This window comes from Dipteris shenzhenensis, chromosome 29 (genome assembly GCF_047967505.1).
Source record: "Dipteris shenzhenensis isolate YYH24624 ecotype China chromosome 29, Dip_SZ_1.0, whole genome shotgun sequence".
Lineage (NCBI taxonomy): Eukaryota > Viridiplantae > Streptophyta > Polypodiopsida > Gleicheniales > Dipteridaceae > Dipteris > Dipteris shenzhenensis.
The window spans coordinates 37138992-37152919 of NC_141624.1; the positions used below are offsets into that span (position 1 = coordinate 37138992).

General features: G+C 45.0%; 1 protein-coding gene across 1 annotated transcript; it reads left to right on the forward strand.

Annotated features, from left to right (window-relative positions):
• The first annotated feature begins 9634 nt into the window (after positions 1-9634).
• LOC147882788 (pentatricopeptide repeat-containing protein At1g06140, mitochondrial-like) lies at positions 9635-12808 on the forward strand. Its single transcript, XM_087400711.1, has 2 exons — positions 9635-9738; positions 9821-12808. Exons 1-2 carry the CDS (start codon positions 9703-9705, stop codon positions 12047-12049), a joined length of 2265 nt encoding a protein of 754 aa, XP_087256837.1. The 5' UTR covers positions 9635-9702; the 3' UTR covers positions 12050-12808.
• The last annotated feature ends 1120 nt before the right edge of the window (positions 12809-13928 follow it).

Below are 13928 nucleotides of genomic sequence, written 5' to 3' on the forward strand. Positions count from 1 at the left end.
CCATCCTTGAGCCTCTTCACCCTCCTTGAGCCTCTAGACCACCATTATGCCATGTCTTCATCTTCTTCTCCACTTCCCCTCCTTGAGCCTCTTCACCCTCCTTGAACCTCTAAACCTCCATTATGCCACATCTTCATCTTCTTCTCCACTTTCCCCTTCTTCTCCATTTTTCATCCTTTCTTCCCCAAAGTTATGAGTGCTAGTTCTCCCTATCTTTTAGCCATTGCCCACCAAACTTGGGCATATTTCCCTCGTGTAGGTGCAATTTCACCTCAAAGAAATTAGAGAGATCTCCCCTCTATTTGCTTGTGCTAGCACCACGAATTACTGTACGGTGAAAATTTGATTCATACAGCCCACTCTAACACAATTCTGCCAAGCCATTTTAGGTGCTATTGGGAAAAGGTATGAGATGCTTGTTGTTCAAATTTGTGCTAGCCATTTTAGGTATGAGGAGAAATCATAAAAAAACTAGTCGAGATTGAAGCAGTTTGTATCAATGACCTAACACACAATTTTGCCCATCCTTGGCTGAGGATACTCTCTAGTATATGTACTTCATTGTTTCATAAAGAGCCCCTTCAATTGATCTTCCAGCTATGCAAATTCAGTCCTCCAAGTTGCTCTTGTCTCTATAAGCTACTTTTGACAGTCTTTTGTTCGTCATGCTTGAATGGTCACCTCGGCAATTTTCACTTTTTCAGTTTCTTTGCATAGTTTTCTATCTGATTTAGCCCTTGTAAGAGAGTAGACCTTGCCCTACTTGTGGGTAAGAACCTCTCATGGCAACTCCAAATATTGATAACAACTTTGAAGGCAAAGGCTTTCACACTTGGCAAACCAAAGTGAAATTCATGCTTATGAAGAAGGGCATATGGGATGTTGCTAATGGTAAGGAAAAGAAGCCAAGAACTCGAGAAGGATAAGCTGCTTGGTTGGTCAAAGATAAGAAGGCCCTTGCTATCATTGCTTTGGGATTAAGTGATTCCTACATTCATCACATTGATGGATTTGAGACTTCACATGAAGCTTGGGTACACCTTGATACTGTGTTTGGTGCACAAGGGTCGTTCTAAGTATAGTTTGCTGATTACGTTTTTTGGGCTAAAATTGAAAAAGGGAGAATCGCTCTCTTCACATTTGATTACCATGAAAAGCATGCTAACACAATTAGCAATTATCAAGTTTAATATGTATGAAGACATTACTATTGTAGTCTTACTTAAGAGTCTTCCAGATGAAGAGTAAGGCAACATTGTTACCACTCTTACCAATCTACCAACATCCAAATTGGTGGATATTGGAGCTTCTCTTTTGGAAGAGGAGAGGAAGATCAAGCAAAGGAAATCCAACACCATTTACAAAGAAGAGGAAGCATATTTCATGAAGAACAAGGAGGGCTTCACCAACAAGAACTTCAAAGGCACTATTGGATGCAGATTTTGTGGCAAGAAGAATCATAAGGAAGAGGATTGTTACTTGAGGAAAAAGACAAGTTGAAGACAATCTTGAAGAAGTTAAAGAAGAAGCAGATGCCTCACTTGAGACTAACTTTCTTCTCTAGACATTGATTTCTAGGCTGCTATTGCATCCAAGACCAAGTAGATGCCTCACTTGAGGCTAACTTTGTTTTCTAGACATTGATTTCTAGGCTACTATTGCATCCAGGACCTCTTAGCCCAACATTTGAAAGGCATCTTCCAATCAGATTTGTATTAGGACGAAGGAGATTTGAATCCCTATTGTATTTAGATATGTATCCATAGTGTGAGCATCTAAGAGTCTGGGATGTATCATTCTCTAGGCATTAGAAATTTGTTTGTAGGGGGGACTATTAGGACAACATATGTTCCATGCCATTTATCATTGTATGGTTTACAAAGTCAAGGATAGCTATGGTAGAGTGTGATCATGTGAGTTAGTGTGTGACCACATTGTGTGTGTGTGTGGTTTGTGTGACTAGATTAGGTCTAGTAGGTGTGATTGAGAGATTCTAGGATCTGATTAAGAGAATCAAGGAGCTAGGTGGGTTCTAGTTGACATCATCTATGAGATCACTTGGATGTATCTTGATGCCTATATATTAGGCCTTCTACTCTTGGATAAACAACTCTCTTTTCCATCATCTTGTGTCTCCATCATGCTCCAACAAAGCCCTCTCCCAGCCATGCTACTAAAAAGCCAAGCATGGTTAAGCCACAACTCAATCCCCTACGAGCCCCCATCCACTGCTCCATCATGTGATCCATCTACTCCCTCAACATGTAATCCAACAAGGATGAGCTCTGTTGCTGCTCTGCGTGGTCGAAGCAAAGTGAAGTCCCAAGAAAGGGTACGTATGGGAGCCAAACATGCTGATGGTGCCCCATTTGAGGGGCTGTAAAATCAAGATGGTCATCTCCATAGTCAAAGGATACTCATCAGGGACCTTGAGATAGTTCCAGGGTCCTAGCCTCCAGGATTGCCTAGGATGCAGTAGCTAAACAAACCGATCGCCTGCCCCAAATGTGGTCAAGGAGGCTATGTCATGCAGAGAGCTAGTTTGTTGTTGCTAAGCATAGCGGCCTCAGCCTAGGAAGGAGGAGTGGGGGAGAGACTTCTACTTCCCTCTTGCCCATGGGCGTAGGGGCTGTCTTTGGCCTGGATGAGGAACTAGGGGAGGAGGAAGCAGATGAGGGGGAAGGACATGATGTAGCGGGGGGGGGGGGGGGGGGAACAAGAGAGGATGGGGTGGGGAAGGGGGGTGCGGGTGGTGATGGTGGCTATATCACAGGCGAGGGAGGCAGGGGGAGGGAGGGTGTAAAAGATGGAAGGGCGGGGGAGGGGGGCGATGGATTGGTGGGGGGGAGGACGAGCCGAAGAAGAACATATCTTTGGGTCCACTACACCTCCTGTGCTCCTATGCTGCACCGGTGGGTACAATCCTTAGGCCCTTACCTCGGGGGCCGAGGAGGTATGGTAGGTGGGGTAGCTAACACTGCAGCTTTGAGGGACCCCACATCTTGCTGATGGGACAGTGGGTCCATTCCCTTTACTCCCGTCACCTGTGGATTCCTTAAAAGGTCAAAGAAGGCCTCGTTCTCTGGCATTTGTGTGCATGCAGAGGGGGCACTCCCTGAGCACCTTGCTCTCTGAATGTCGCTTCTCCTTCCTCTAACCTTGCTTTCTTCCTTTTTTCTTTTTCTTTCCAACTCTATTCCTTCAGATGGTTCCACCCAACGGGTTTGGGACTCCTGCTGCTGCTGCCGCTAATACTGGTGCTGCTGCTGTGATGCTACTTCTGTTGTTGATGCTGATGTTTGTGTGCATATATTGGGGTCTCTCTACTTGTGGCACACTCCGCTGTAGCAGATGCACCAGTGGGGGAGGGGGAGGGGCTTGTTGTCACTAACCTCTAGGGCAATCCCGTGCCATGTACACTAGAGGCACTGGTCGGGTAGCCTTGAGATCTCCACCCTCTAGTGCTCCCCTTTGTCTAGTGTTTCAAGGTAGATATCCTCTAGAAGAGACTCCGGGCACTCCACCACTAGTCGTAGTCTAGGGACCCTGTCATCCGCTGCAGTCGAAGCTGCTATGTCCATCAGTGGGGACTCTAGTGCAGTGCCAAATGCGTGACCTATGGACGAAAGACTAGCCCTATACTCTCTCAGGGAGCCAAGAAGCAGAGCATCATCGAAAAGGGGGCTACACGGTGTGTTGTGTCCATGTCCTCCACGGTGAATCCACAGTACGAAGGGAAAAGGTACACCAAGTATAGGCCAAGGAAGATCGGGCTTTCCTCCATGAGGGTCAAGGTGGTCTCCGATGAGTGCAACTGTAGGATAAAAACTCCCCTACCATAGATGGTGATCCAGTGCTAAGGATCTGGTGTCAAACCTATCGCCACGTAGGAGTAAGGCTACCTACCTCTGCTTTATACGGCAATGTTTGATCTCTTTTTTTTTTTTTGGGCAGAAAAAGAGAGTGACTTTATTACTTTATAACATTTTGCACATCATAAGGGTTCAACTAAACTAGCAGTGATGATCACATAAGCACTTACATCTTGGAATCATAGAAACAAAAACATAGAAAGTAACATCCTCAAAAAAGACTAAGAGGACCTTCTCATAGGTGGAAGGAGAAGCTAGAGGTTTCCTCTTTGGAGTCACTGTAAAGGGAATCTGAAGCAACAATAGCAGTAGTATCAGTAGAATGACTAGGAGTAGCAGCACAAATCCTACCTTGAAATAGGTAAAACCATAGCAAGTCCCTAAATCTGATGGGAAAGGGCAGAGCGTAATTGAGTAGAGAAACCAACACCAGGAATTTGGGTGTAGGATCCAGGAGAAGCAAAAGGTAGTTGATCTGAAGTGTCCACATTCATAGAGGGGGATTGGTTGTTGGAGAGGCTAACCATAGGAGAATAGAGAGAAGGGCCAACAACATCTCGGTGGGCACTGAACATGGGCAGCTTCAGTAGAGGCTGATGTGGGGGTGAGGAGCACCCTACCTAGCTGAACTCTTTGTGTATGCAAAGGACTAAACCTCCCTTCCAACTCACCTCTCCCTTCCATAGGTCCAATCTTCCCATGACCAATCTCTGGTGTTGGTTAGTTAGGGAAAATTCCCTTCTGATTTCATGCCAATATTTCCTTCTAAAAAGTTCTTTATTCCACAGCTGATTGGATACCCTTCTTGAATAAGATGGCTACCACTGTAAATTGAAGTATAGGTTCTGAATATTGAGGACACCCAAACTGAGTCAATGGCCATAAATGCTCCTTTACCAGAGAATTTAAGGAAAGCTTTTCTTCAAATGCATCCCAGATAGACTTCCACAGAGGACTCCCCTTGGACTTACAGGGTTATGGGTTAAAGAGAGCAGAGATAAAAGGGTATTTTTCCACTTTGGAGCCTTACAGGGTCTAATGTGTCTCATTAGTAGTTTAGCCCAATCCTCCTCTGGATGCAGTGACCCTGCAATGACGCTTTGATAATCCGTGGTAGAAAGAATTTTGGCAGCAGAAGAGATGTCTATCACCCCTAGTCCCCCTTCTTCTTTGGGCTTGATATGGTAGTCCCACCTTACTTTAGATATTTTATTGTTCCCTCCCCATAAGAATAATCTACACAATTTGATGAATCTGTCAAGACCTGTTTTGGAAGGAGACCAATAGGAAAGATAAAAAATACCAATGGGGTAAAGGCAGTGGTTAAGAACCAGTTTTCTTCCAGCCAGATTTGCTTGGAAGCTTCTCCATTTTTTTAGCTTCTTCTAAAATCTATCCAGTACCCAGTCCCACCTTTGCTTCATTGTAACCTCAAATCCCATTGGAATGCCCAAAAGTCTGAAAATTGTCCCTTTTTGTATTTTGAGGCATCCTAGTTGTTGGAGAATCCCTTGATCCTTGCCACCACTGAGAGTGTCATACCTTGTTTTAGAGTGGTTGATAGAGGATCCTGAGACTTGACAAAAAACTTCAAGACAATCCATCACACACCTAACATCCTAATCAATGTTTCTATGGGTCAAAATGATGTCATCAACAAACTGCTGACAGACCATTTGTTTACCATTAATCAATTCAATGCCTTTAAGGCTTCCCTCTTGGATTTGACTTCTAAGAAGCCACCCAAGGGAATCTGCTACTATAGCAAACAAAAGAAGAGCTAATAGACACTCTTGTTTGATTGATCTCTTCAGAAAAAAGGGGTCACTCATCTTCCCATTGATGTTAACCTTGGCTGTAGCATTAGTGAGAAGAAGTTTGACACTTGACACAAAAGAAGGACCCATACCCATATCTTGTAAGGATTGAATTATAAAATCCCATTCCAGCCTGCCATAAGCCTTATCAAAGTCAACTTTAAGAAAGCTTATATCCTGTTTAGTTTCTTTAGCATACTCACATCCTTCCCATATATCAATAATGGCTTCAAGAAGGTGACGTCCCTTGATAAACCCCTTTTGCTATGAGAGAATCCACTCTTTCATTTTGCCTTGTATCCTAAGAGCTAAAGCTTTTGCAAAAATTTCGTAATTGCAGTTTAACATTGTCAAGGGTCTCAAGTTCTTTGGGGCCCTCTTTAGGGATCAATTTGATAATGCCCCCATTAATGTGAAGGGGGAGAGCACCTTTCATTAAACTTTCTTGCCATAGCAATAGTAAATATGGGCCAACTAGTTCCCAGAAAGACTTATAGAACCCATCTTCACTAGGTGTCTTACCATCTGCCATGACTGACACAGCTTCCTTCAACTCTTCCAAACTGAAAGGTCTCTCCAAGTAGGGTAGATCAAAACGTTTGATAGCCTGCTCCCTTATGATTTGACACAACTATCTAGCTCTCTGAGTATCCTCATTAAGAGGACTTGTACTGGACAGTAATCTTTGAAAATGTTGCTGGATGAATTCAACATTTTCTCTGTGTTTATAGAGTGGGAGCCATTTGTTCTTTTAAGAAGGGGGATCTCCTCTTGCAATCTTTTTCTTCTGATTATTCTGAATGTTTCTTTGGTGGGCCTATCAATCTTGCCTCCCACCAATCCCTGAAATATATTTTGGAATCACTTCTTGTTTCCTGAGATCTTTTATAGCACCTACCTTGGGCCTCCACATCTCCAGTTCTAGCTTTTTGTTCTAAGGTACAGATGCTATTTTGAATCCTATCCATTCTTTGAGCTCTTTTCTTTCTAGCTATTCTTTTGAAGCTGTGGTGTGCTTAGAGAAAGCATTATGCCAAGCCTTGCCAATTAGAGTTTGCACACTCTTTAAATGGAAGAGTTTAGGGCCATGTTTGAACCAAGAAGAGCTTCTCTCACCAGAGCCAAAATCACATCTAAAAGAGACAGGTTTATGATTTGACAAACTTAAAGAGGAGAATGTTTCTATTCTCAAAGAAAGATGACTATTTAGTAAACCTTGAGAGACATAGAACCTGTCCAATCTAGCATCCCTTCTATTGTCCCCAAGTTGACTGTTGCACAAATAAAATCCCTACATGTTCGCACATCCACCAACTGCCAGTGATCCTTGCACTCTTCCCAAGAAAGCAATTCAGAACCTCTGATGCATATTCCCTTTCCCATCCATCTGTCTGCCTTGCTCTCCACCATATTAAAATCCCCCATTGCAATGCAGTTACCATCTGCACACTGTAAGGATTCCCATAATTCCTTCCTCTCCAAAGCTGAGTTAGGGGCATACAGAGAGAGAACTAGAAATTAATCTCCTTCATACAACATTTCAGCATTACCCATCTATTGTGGTCATCTACTATGACTTATGAGATGCTATCCTTGTAAAATGAGATAAAATTCCAATAGCTGTGTCCCCTTTACCCTCCTCATGTGAAGTATGGTACCAAGTTCTTCTTCCATCTATCACTTAAAGTCTATTTTCTAGAGTATCCCTACAAGCCTTGATTTCTTGCAATGCTAGAAAAAGAGGTGATAAAGAGTTAGCTCTCAACCAGAAAGCTAGCTTCTCACTCCTACCAGGGTCCATCAACCCTCTAACATTGAGAGTCAAGAAAGTAAATACTTTATATAACATTCTTCTTTTGCCCCTTTTAGCCCTGGGGTTGGGGCTGTTCACTTGGACTGTAGCATCCTTAGATTGCCTCCTTTTGTGTTGAACTACAGTGAAGGCCTTACCTTGACTAATGTCCTCTTGAGTTGTTGAAGTGACTGGAGTACCCTTCCCTTGCTCTTCCTCTGATTCTTCCTCACTCCCTTCTACCTCTTCCATGGCATCCTCTCTGTTAACATCTTCTTGAAACTCTTTGGACCATCTAGCCTCTACAACCATGTTATCTTCTTGACCGATCGTGTGACTGTTCTCCAGGCTCTCTTCTTGATCCCTGAGAGGTTCAAAGGAGTTTTTGTACTGTTTCTAGCAGACCGAGATCCTTGTCTTTATCATTAACTCTAGTGACATTTTGAACATTGGTTTGGTTGTTAACAGGAGGATTTTGAGCTTTGGGAACCCACCTTTCAGCAGGAGTAGCCTATTTAGCAGCAGAGGGTTCTGTTTCTTTGACTTTGCCTCTCTTCAAAGGGCAGTTGTTAACCACATGGGTGGACAGCCCACACAAAAAGCAAGAGTGGGAAAGATTTTTATAAGTCAGAGGCTGTTCTCTAAACACACTACCATTTCTGTTGAGAATAGTGAGTGTCTTGGGCACCTCCTCATCTATATCCATCTTAATGCAGATCTGAGGGTTGCCTCTAGGATTAATAAAATTCTCTTGCTCTACACCCAGTACTTCTCCCAGCCCACAACATAAAAAGGGAAATTGGTTACACAGATACAGAGGTAGATCAGGGAGTTCCACCCAAACATGGATCTTGGTAGACCTAGGGGCATCGGGGGAAAAATCCTTGGACCACCATTCCAAATTCAGGGGTTGGTTCCTAATAGTCCATAGATCATTCTGATCCAAGACTCAATAAAGGTAAGAGGAGGTCTGACCCCATGCAAAAAACCCTCTGATGCATGAGTTCTCAACCAAACTACAGAGTCATGCAACAATGTGTCATCCAGGAAGACCATTACTATTTTACCTGTTCTAGCAGCTTGATTCTCTCCATCAGACTGTTGTGCTCCACCAGCATCTTGTTGTGTAGCATGCTTGGGTTCTGGGATTGATAGTGGTGGGAGACCTTCAGCTTCCTCCTTGCTGGATGTGGGGAACCTTGACTCTCCCGGAGTCTTTGCCTAGGATTGTGACTATCTCCTCGCTTGTCTTTGCATGCCACTAGTTGAGGACAGTTCGACTCTGGACGCATCTGCTCCACTTCCATTGGCTCTACTTTTGTCAGTTCGATTGCCTCCTCCTTCACCACTTGAAGTGTTTGCATGCGTGGTGGTAGGACTACTGGAGGCTCCTGTAGAAGCTCGACTTTCACCGTTGCTTCCACTCCCACCTCTACGCCGGGGAGACAGAGTTGAGTAGACTTTGTGTAGCTCTCTGGAGGCTAGGGGCCCATCTACATTGGAAGTGCTAAGAGTAAGACACGCTCCTGGGGGAAGACTGAAGAAGCCCCCCCGTGGCTTCTGAGCTGCATGCGCATAAGAGGGACGCACAGCTGCTCCTCTTCCTCCTCCTCTCTCACTGCGAGGATTGGCTCGAGCTCCATAACGCGGAGAGGGTGGACCACATTCTTCCAAGGGACTAGGAACCAACGCTGGGAATCGCAGCTCGTCTGTGATGTTCACGCCCTCTCGTAGCTGAGGAGAAGCATGAGCGCGGCTGCCATGTAGTAAGAAGTAGCCTAAGAGCTACACAAATAGTCGAGGGGGACGCCAACTCAACCTGGGATCCTTAAGGCCCCCAAGCACGAGGTTTTCTAGATCGGTGATGCTGAATACAGAGGTGGGTGTTCATCCGCATTTTGTGATTACGGAGGCGGGCGTTCTTCCAAGCTATCTGCCATGTGTCAATCACTTAAATGGCTCTCTTGGATCCTTCCTGGCCTGGGAGGCAACACGTGTGAAGCTAGTCTAACTACCTTGATCTTCCTCTTACATGCATGTGGATTCTATCTCGGGGATTCTATCTCGGGTGGACGTACAATTTCCTTCTCTTGGAGTCAAATAGTCCCCCTTCAAGTTTCTCTCCTAGTCCAAGAGTACCCCGGCAAGTTTGGGATAAGGCAAACAGTCATTTCTGCCAGAGCAGTTTTGTTGCTTGGAGGCACTGCAGCGATCGTGTGCCATGGTGATGGTTTTACTATCATCAAACCTGTGCATAGTAAGTTGCCACAAAATGATTTGCAAGGAGGTCCTGGGTTTAATTGGTTAGTCTTGACGGAGCTTGTTGTGAGTTCTCACAGGCAAATCCAATGGCTCCAGATTTCAATCATAAATCTACCAAGAAGTCGTTATGGGTCGACGGCTGGTACGTCCCCGGATGGATTGACGATATGCTTCAGATAAAGGAGTCTGGAAGAAAGGGATTGCACGCCAGCTTCAGGTCTGAAATGCAGGTGAACGCATCTACAGCACGAACGCTGCGAGAGACCAATGGCTCGGGGACGCTGAGCTTAGGGGAGGCACTCACGTCGTTAGAACGGATGTCACAGCTGCCTTCGATTGAGGACCTTGTTTGGATTGTGCAGAAGTGCCGGAAAGAGAAGAATGTAGTTTATGCTAAGCGCTTGCACGCTTACATGTCCAAACGTGGGCTGGACGTTCATAGATCTCTCGGGAACTACCTTGTCCCAACGTTGGTGGATTGTGGAAGCATGTGCGAAGCTCTGCAGGTTTTCAAGAACTTGCCTGATGCGAACGAGTACTCTTGGACTTCCCTCATCACGGGTTATGTTGACTGTGGCGAGTTACAGCACGCCTTCAACCTTTACCAGAAAATGCAAGAAGGTAGTGCACATCCTAGCAAGTATACATTTGTGGCCCTACTAAAGGCTTGTGCTAGGCTGAAAGATGTTGATAGAGGCCGAGAATTACACTTTGAGATTGCTAAAAAGGGCTGGGAAAGAGACACTTATGTGGGGAACACCTTGGTTGATATGTATGCGAAATGTGGCTCGCTGGCAAAAGCACGAGATGTGTTTGACAAGCTTCCAGTACGAGATGCTATCCCTTGGAATACATTAATGGCAGGCTATACCGAACATGGACTTGGTGACGAAGCACTGAACTGTTTCCAACGGATGCAATTCTTGGGTGTCTCTCCAGATGCTGTCACGTTTGTTTGCATCTTGAAAGCTTGTGGCAACATAGGAGCCATAGACAAGGGCCGACAATTGCACGCTGAGATTGCCAAAAAGCGGTTGGACAGACACCCTTTCATTGGCAGCACCCTGGTCAGTATGTATGCTAAATGTGGCTCCCTTGAGAAAGCGAGAGAAGCCTTCAACAACCTTCCAGTTAGAGATGTAGTCTCGTGGAATATACTAATTGCAGGGTATGCTCAACACGGGTCTGGTGAGGAAGCGCTGAATTGTTTCCAACAGATGCAGTTGGAGGGTTTGTCTCCAGATGCTGCCACGTTTGTTTGCATCTTGAAAGCTTGTGGCAACATAGGAGCCATAGACAAAGGCCAAGAAATACACGATGAGATTGGCAGAATAGGGTTGGAAACAGATCCTCGTGTTGGCAATACCTTGGTTGATATGTATGCCAAATGTGGGTCACTTCCAAAAGCACGGGAAGTGTTTGATAAGCTTCCAGTACGAGATGTAGTCTCATGGACTGCACTAATTGCAGGATACACTGAACATGGGCTTTGTGTGGAAGCGCTGATATGTTTTGAACAGATGCAAATGGAAGGTATGCCTGCGAATGCTGTCACATTTGTAAGCATTGTGAAAGCTTGTGGTGATGTAGGAGCCATAGACAAGGGTGAAGAAATACACCTGGAGATTGGCAGAAATGGGTTGGAAAGAGATCCTTTTGTTGGCAGCACTCTGGTCAATATGTATGCGAGATGGGGTTGGCTTGTGAAAGCACAGGAAGTGTTTGACAAGCTTCCAGTTCGAGATGTAGTCTTGTGGAATGCACTAATTGCAGGGTATGCCCAAAACGGGCTTGCTGAGGAAGCTCTCAACTGTTTCCAACAGATGCACCTGGAGGATGTCTCGCCAAATGTAATCTCGTGGAATGCACTAATTGCAGGATATGCACAGCTAGGAGAGAGCAAAGTTGTCTTCCACATGCTTGAGAGGATGAGAGGAGATGATGTAAAGCCAAATGGGGTCACTTTTCTTAGTGTTCTTAATGTATGCAGTCACATGGGTCTAGTGAATAAGGGCCAGAATTACTTTGAAGCCATGAGCAAAGACTATGGTATCACTCCAACTAGTGCGCACCACACTTGCATGATTGACCTCCTTGGGCGTGCAGGCCAATTAGATGAGGCAGCAGCAATGGTGGAGAAGATGACCTTCAAACATGATGTTGCGGTGTGGAATACGTTGCTGGGTGCTTATGGAAAGTGGGGCAATGTAGAGCTTGCAAGACAGGCCTTTGAACATGCTGTGCGATTGGATGAAAAGGATTCTGCAGCTTATGTCTTGATGTCTAACATCCATGCTGGAGGATGAGACAAAGCAACGAGTGGCTGCAGAAGAAGCCAGAACAGAGTTTGGACTGAAGTTTATGGGATTGTGCATTCCATCATGGTGGGGGATACAGGATATTCCCAAAGCAAAGATATACCTAGAAAGCCAGAAAACTGTTCTCCCAGGTTAAGGACCTTATGGCACCATGAAGCTGACCCATCCAAGGAGCGTTAGGCTTCATGAAGCCAAGAGGCGAGGAAGCATATGTCCCAGGTGTGCATTGTCTGTCATGGCGAGCGTTTTACCCCAGTTCACGTTATAACCCGAGTCCGAATCATGCGGGGAACCCGAGCTTGGATATGAAACTAATCTGGTGATGCAAACAAAGATGCATAATGTGGGAAGAGCAGCACTTTTTGGGATGCAAACCATGTTCATGTCTTCAAGTTAAGCTGAATTTAGGAGTAAGGGTGAATGCTTGGGGAATGTTGTCATCCATCAAAAATTCGTGGTCCATATGCACAATGAAGGTAAAAGTGGGAATATTGCAAAACCCTTGTTTGTGGATATTATCTAGTCCCCACAAAGCCTTGTTTCGTAAGTGCAATGGCAGTAGATGGGAGGGCCATGGCCTTCCGAAGAGGGTCTATGTGAGTGAACACCCAAGTGCTGGTAGAGGTTGGGGATATCATCTCTGAAACAATCCTCGTGGAGAGAGGTGTCAGGTACAGATGCCCCACATTGTCTATCTTGACCATTAATGATGTTCTCTATGAAGATGCTTATCTTGGTGTCCATGTACTCGCCAATTTTATTCATTCTTTTTTTTTGGACATTGGATTCTTGTTGAGACATTGGATTAATTACAACAAGCCGGCTTGGGCATAGGATTGGTAGCACAATTTGGAATTGATAATGATCTCATTTGGCAATCTAGATGCCTTGAAGCGATGGAAATTTCACCTTGCTCTGGATCGATTGAAGTATGTGCTGAGTATAATCACGTAGCCTCGAGGAATCAAAGGGATCCTTGGCCTCTCATTGTGCCATGTGTCATTCTTTCATAGGTTGGCGTAAAAAGGTTCCTTAAAAAAGCAAAAATACTATGACTAACTATTTGTGTGTGTGTGTGTAAAGAAAATAGGGGGTGCTGTCAAAGTGAGAATTCCAGACCTTATTCCAAAGCCTCAATAATCAGAAACGTACTTTTTGAATTTTCCTACCACTGCCAGTGTACAGCTCCATAAACCTATCTAATCATTGACAAAATCACCTCTTTCTATGCTGAAAGAAAGTTTATTTAAGTCTTTGGAAGACCGATGGGTCTATGAGACTGAAAATCCTGATACAAGCGGGCTGTGAGGGTGGAGCTACTAAACGAGCATCCACACCAATGCAAAATGGTAGTACTAAGTACTGAGTACAACAGTCATGTCGGTGGTCGACTACATATCAGTCACATCATCATCATCATCAAAACATCAGGGGTGGATGAGGCACTGGAAGCATGAAGTCAGTGATACAGTGCTGTTGACCACTTCAGGGTGCGGTCCTGTGACGCCTCCTGGTCATAGCTCTACGCCTAGTTAGCTTGGCATTCTCTTACCTCCATGTCTCTTCATTTGGTATCACAGCCACCTCTAAGAGGTTGAGGTAAGAGAGTAGCCATGAAGCTGTCTTCCCTCCTCATTGGAAGGTCCTCTCTTCCACTTGGAGGGCTAGCCTCTCTTCCTATCCTTCCTTGAGCACTCCCTCTTCTTCCCAAGCCTCACGACCGGCATTGGAGCTGATCTACCTTGTCGCTACCTTATCCATCGTCTTCATTTTCAGCCCGCCATAACTTACCCAAGAGCTGCGCCATTCTTCTCTCCAAAAGTGCGCTACTTTCCTGTCCCATTTCTTGCTGCATATCTGCCCCAAA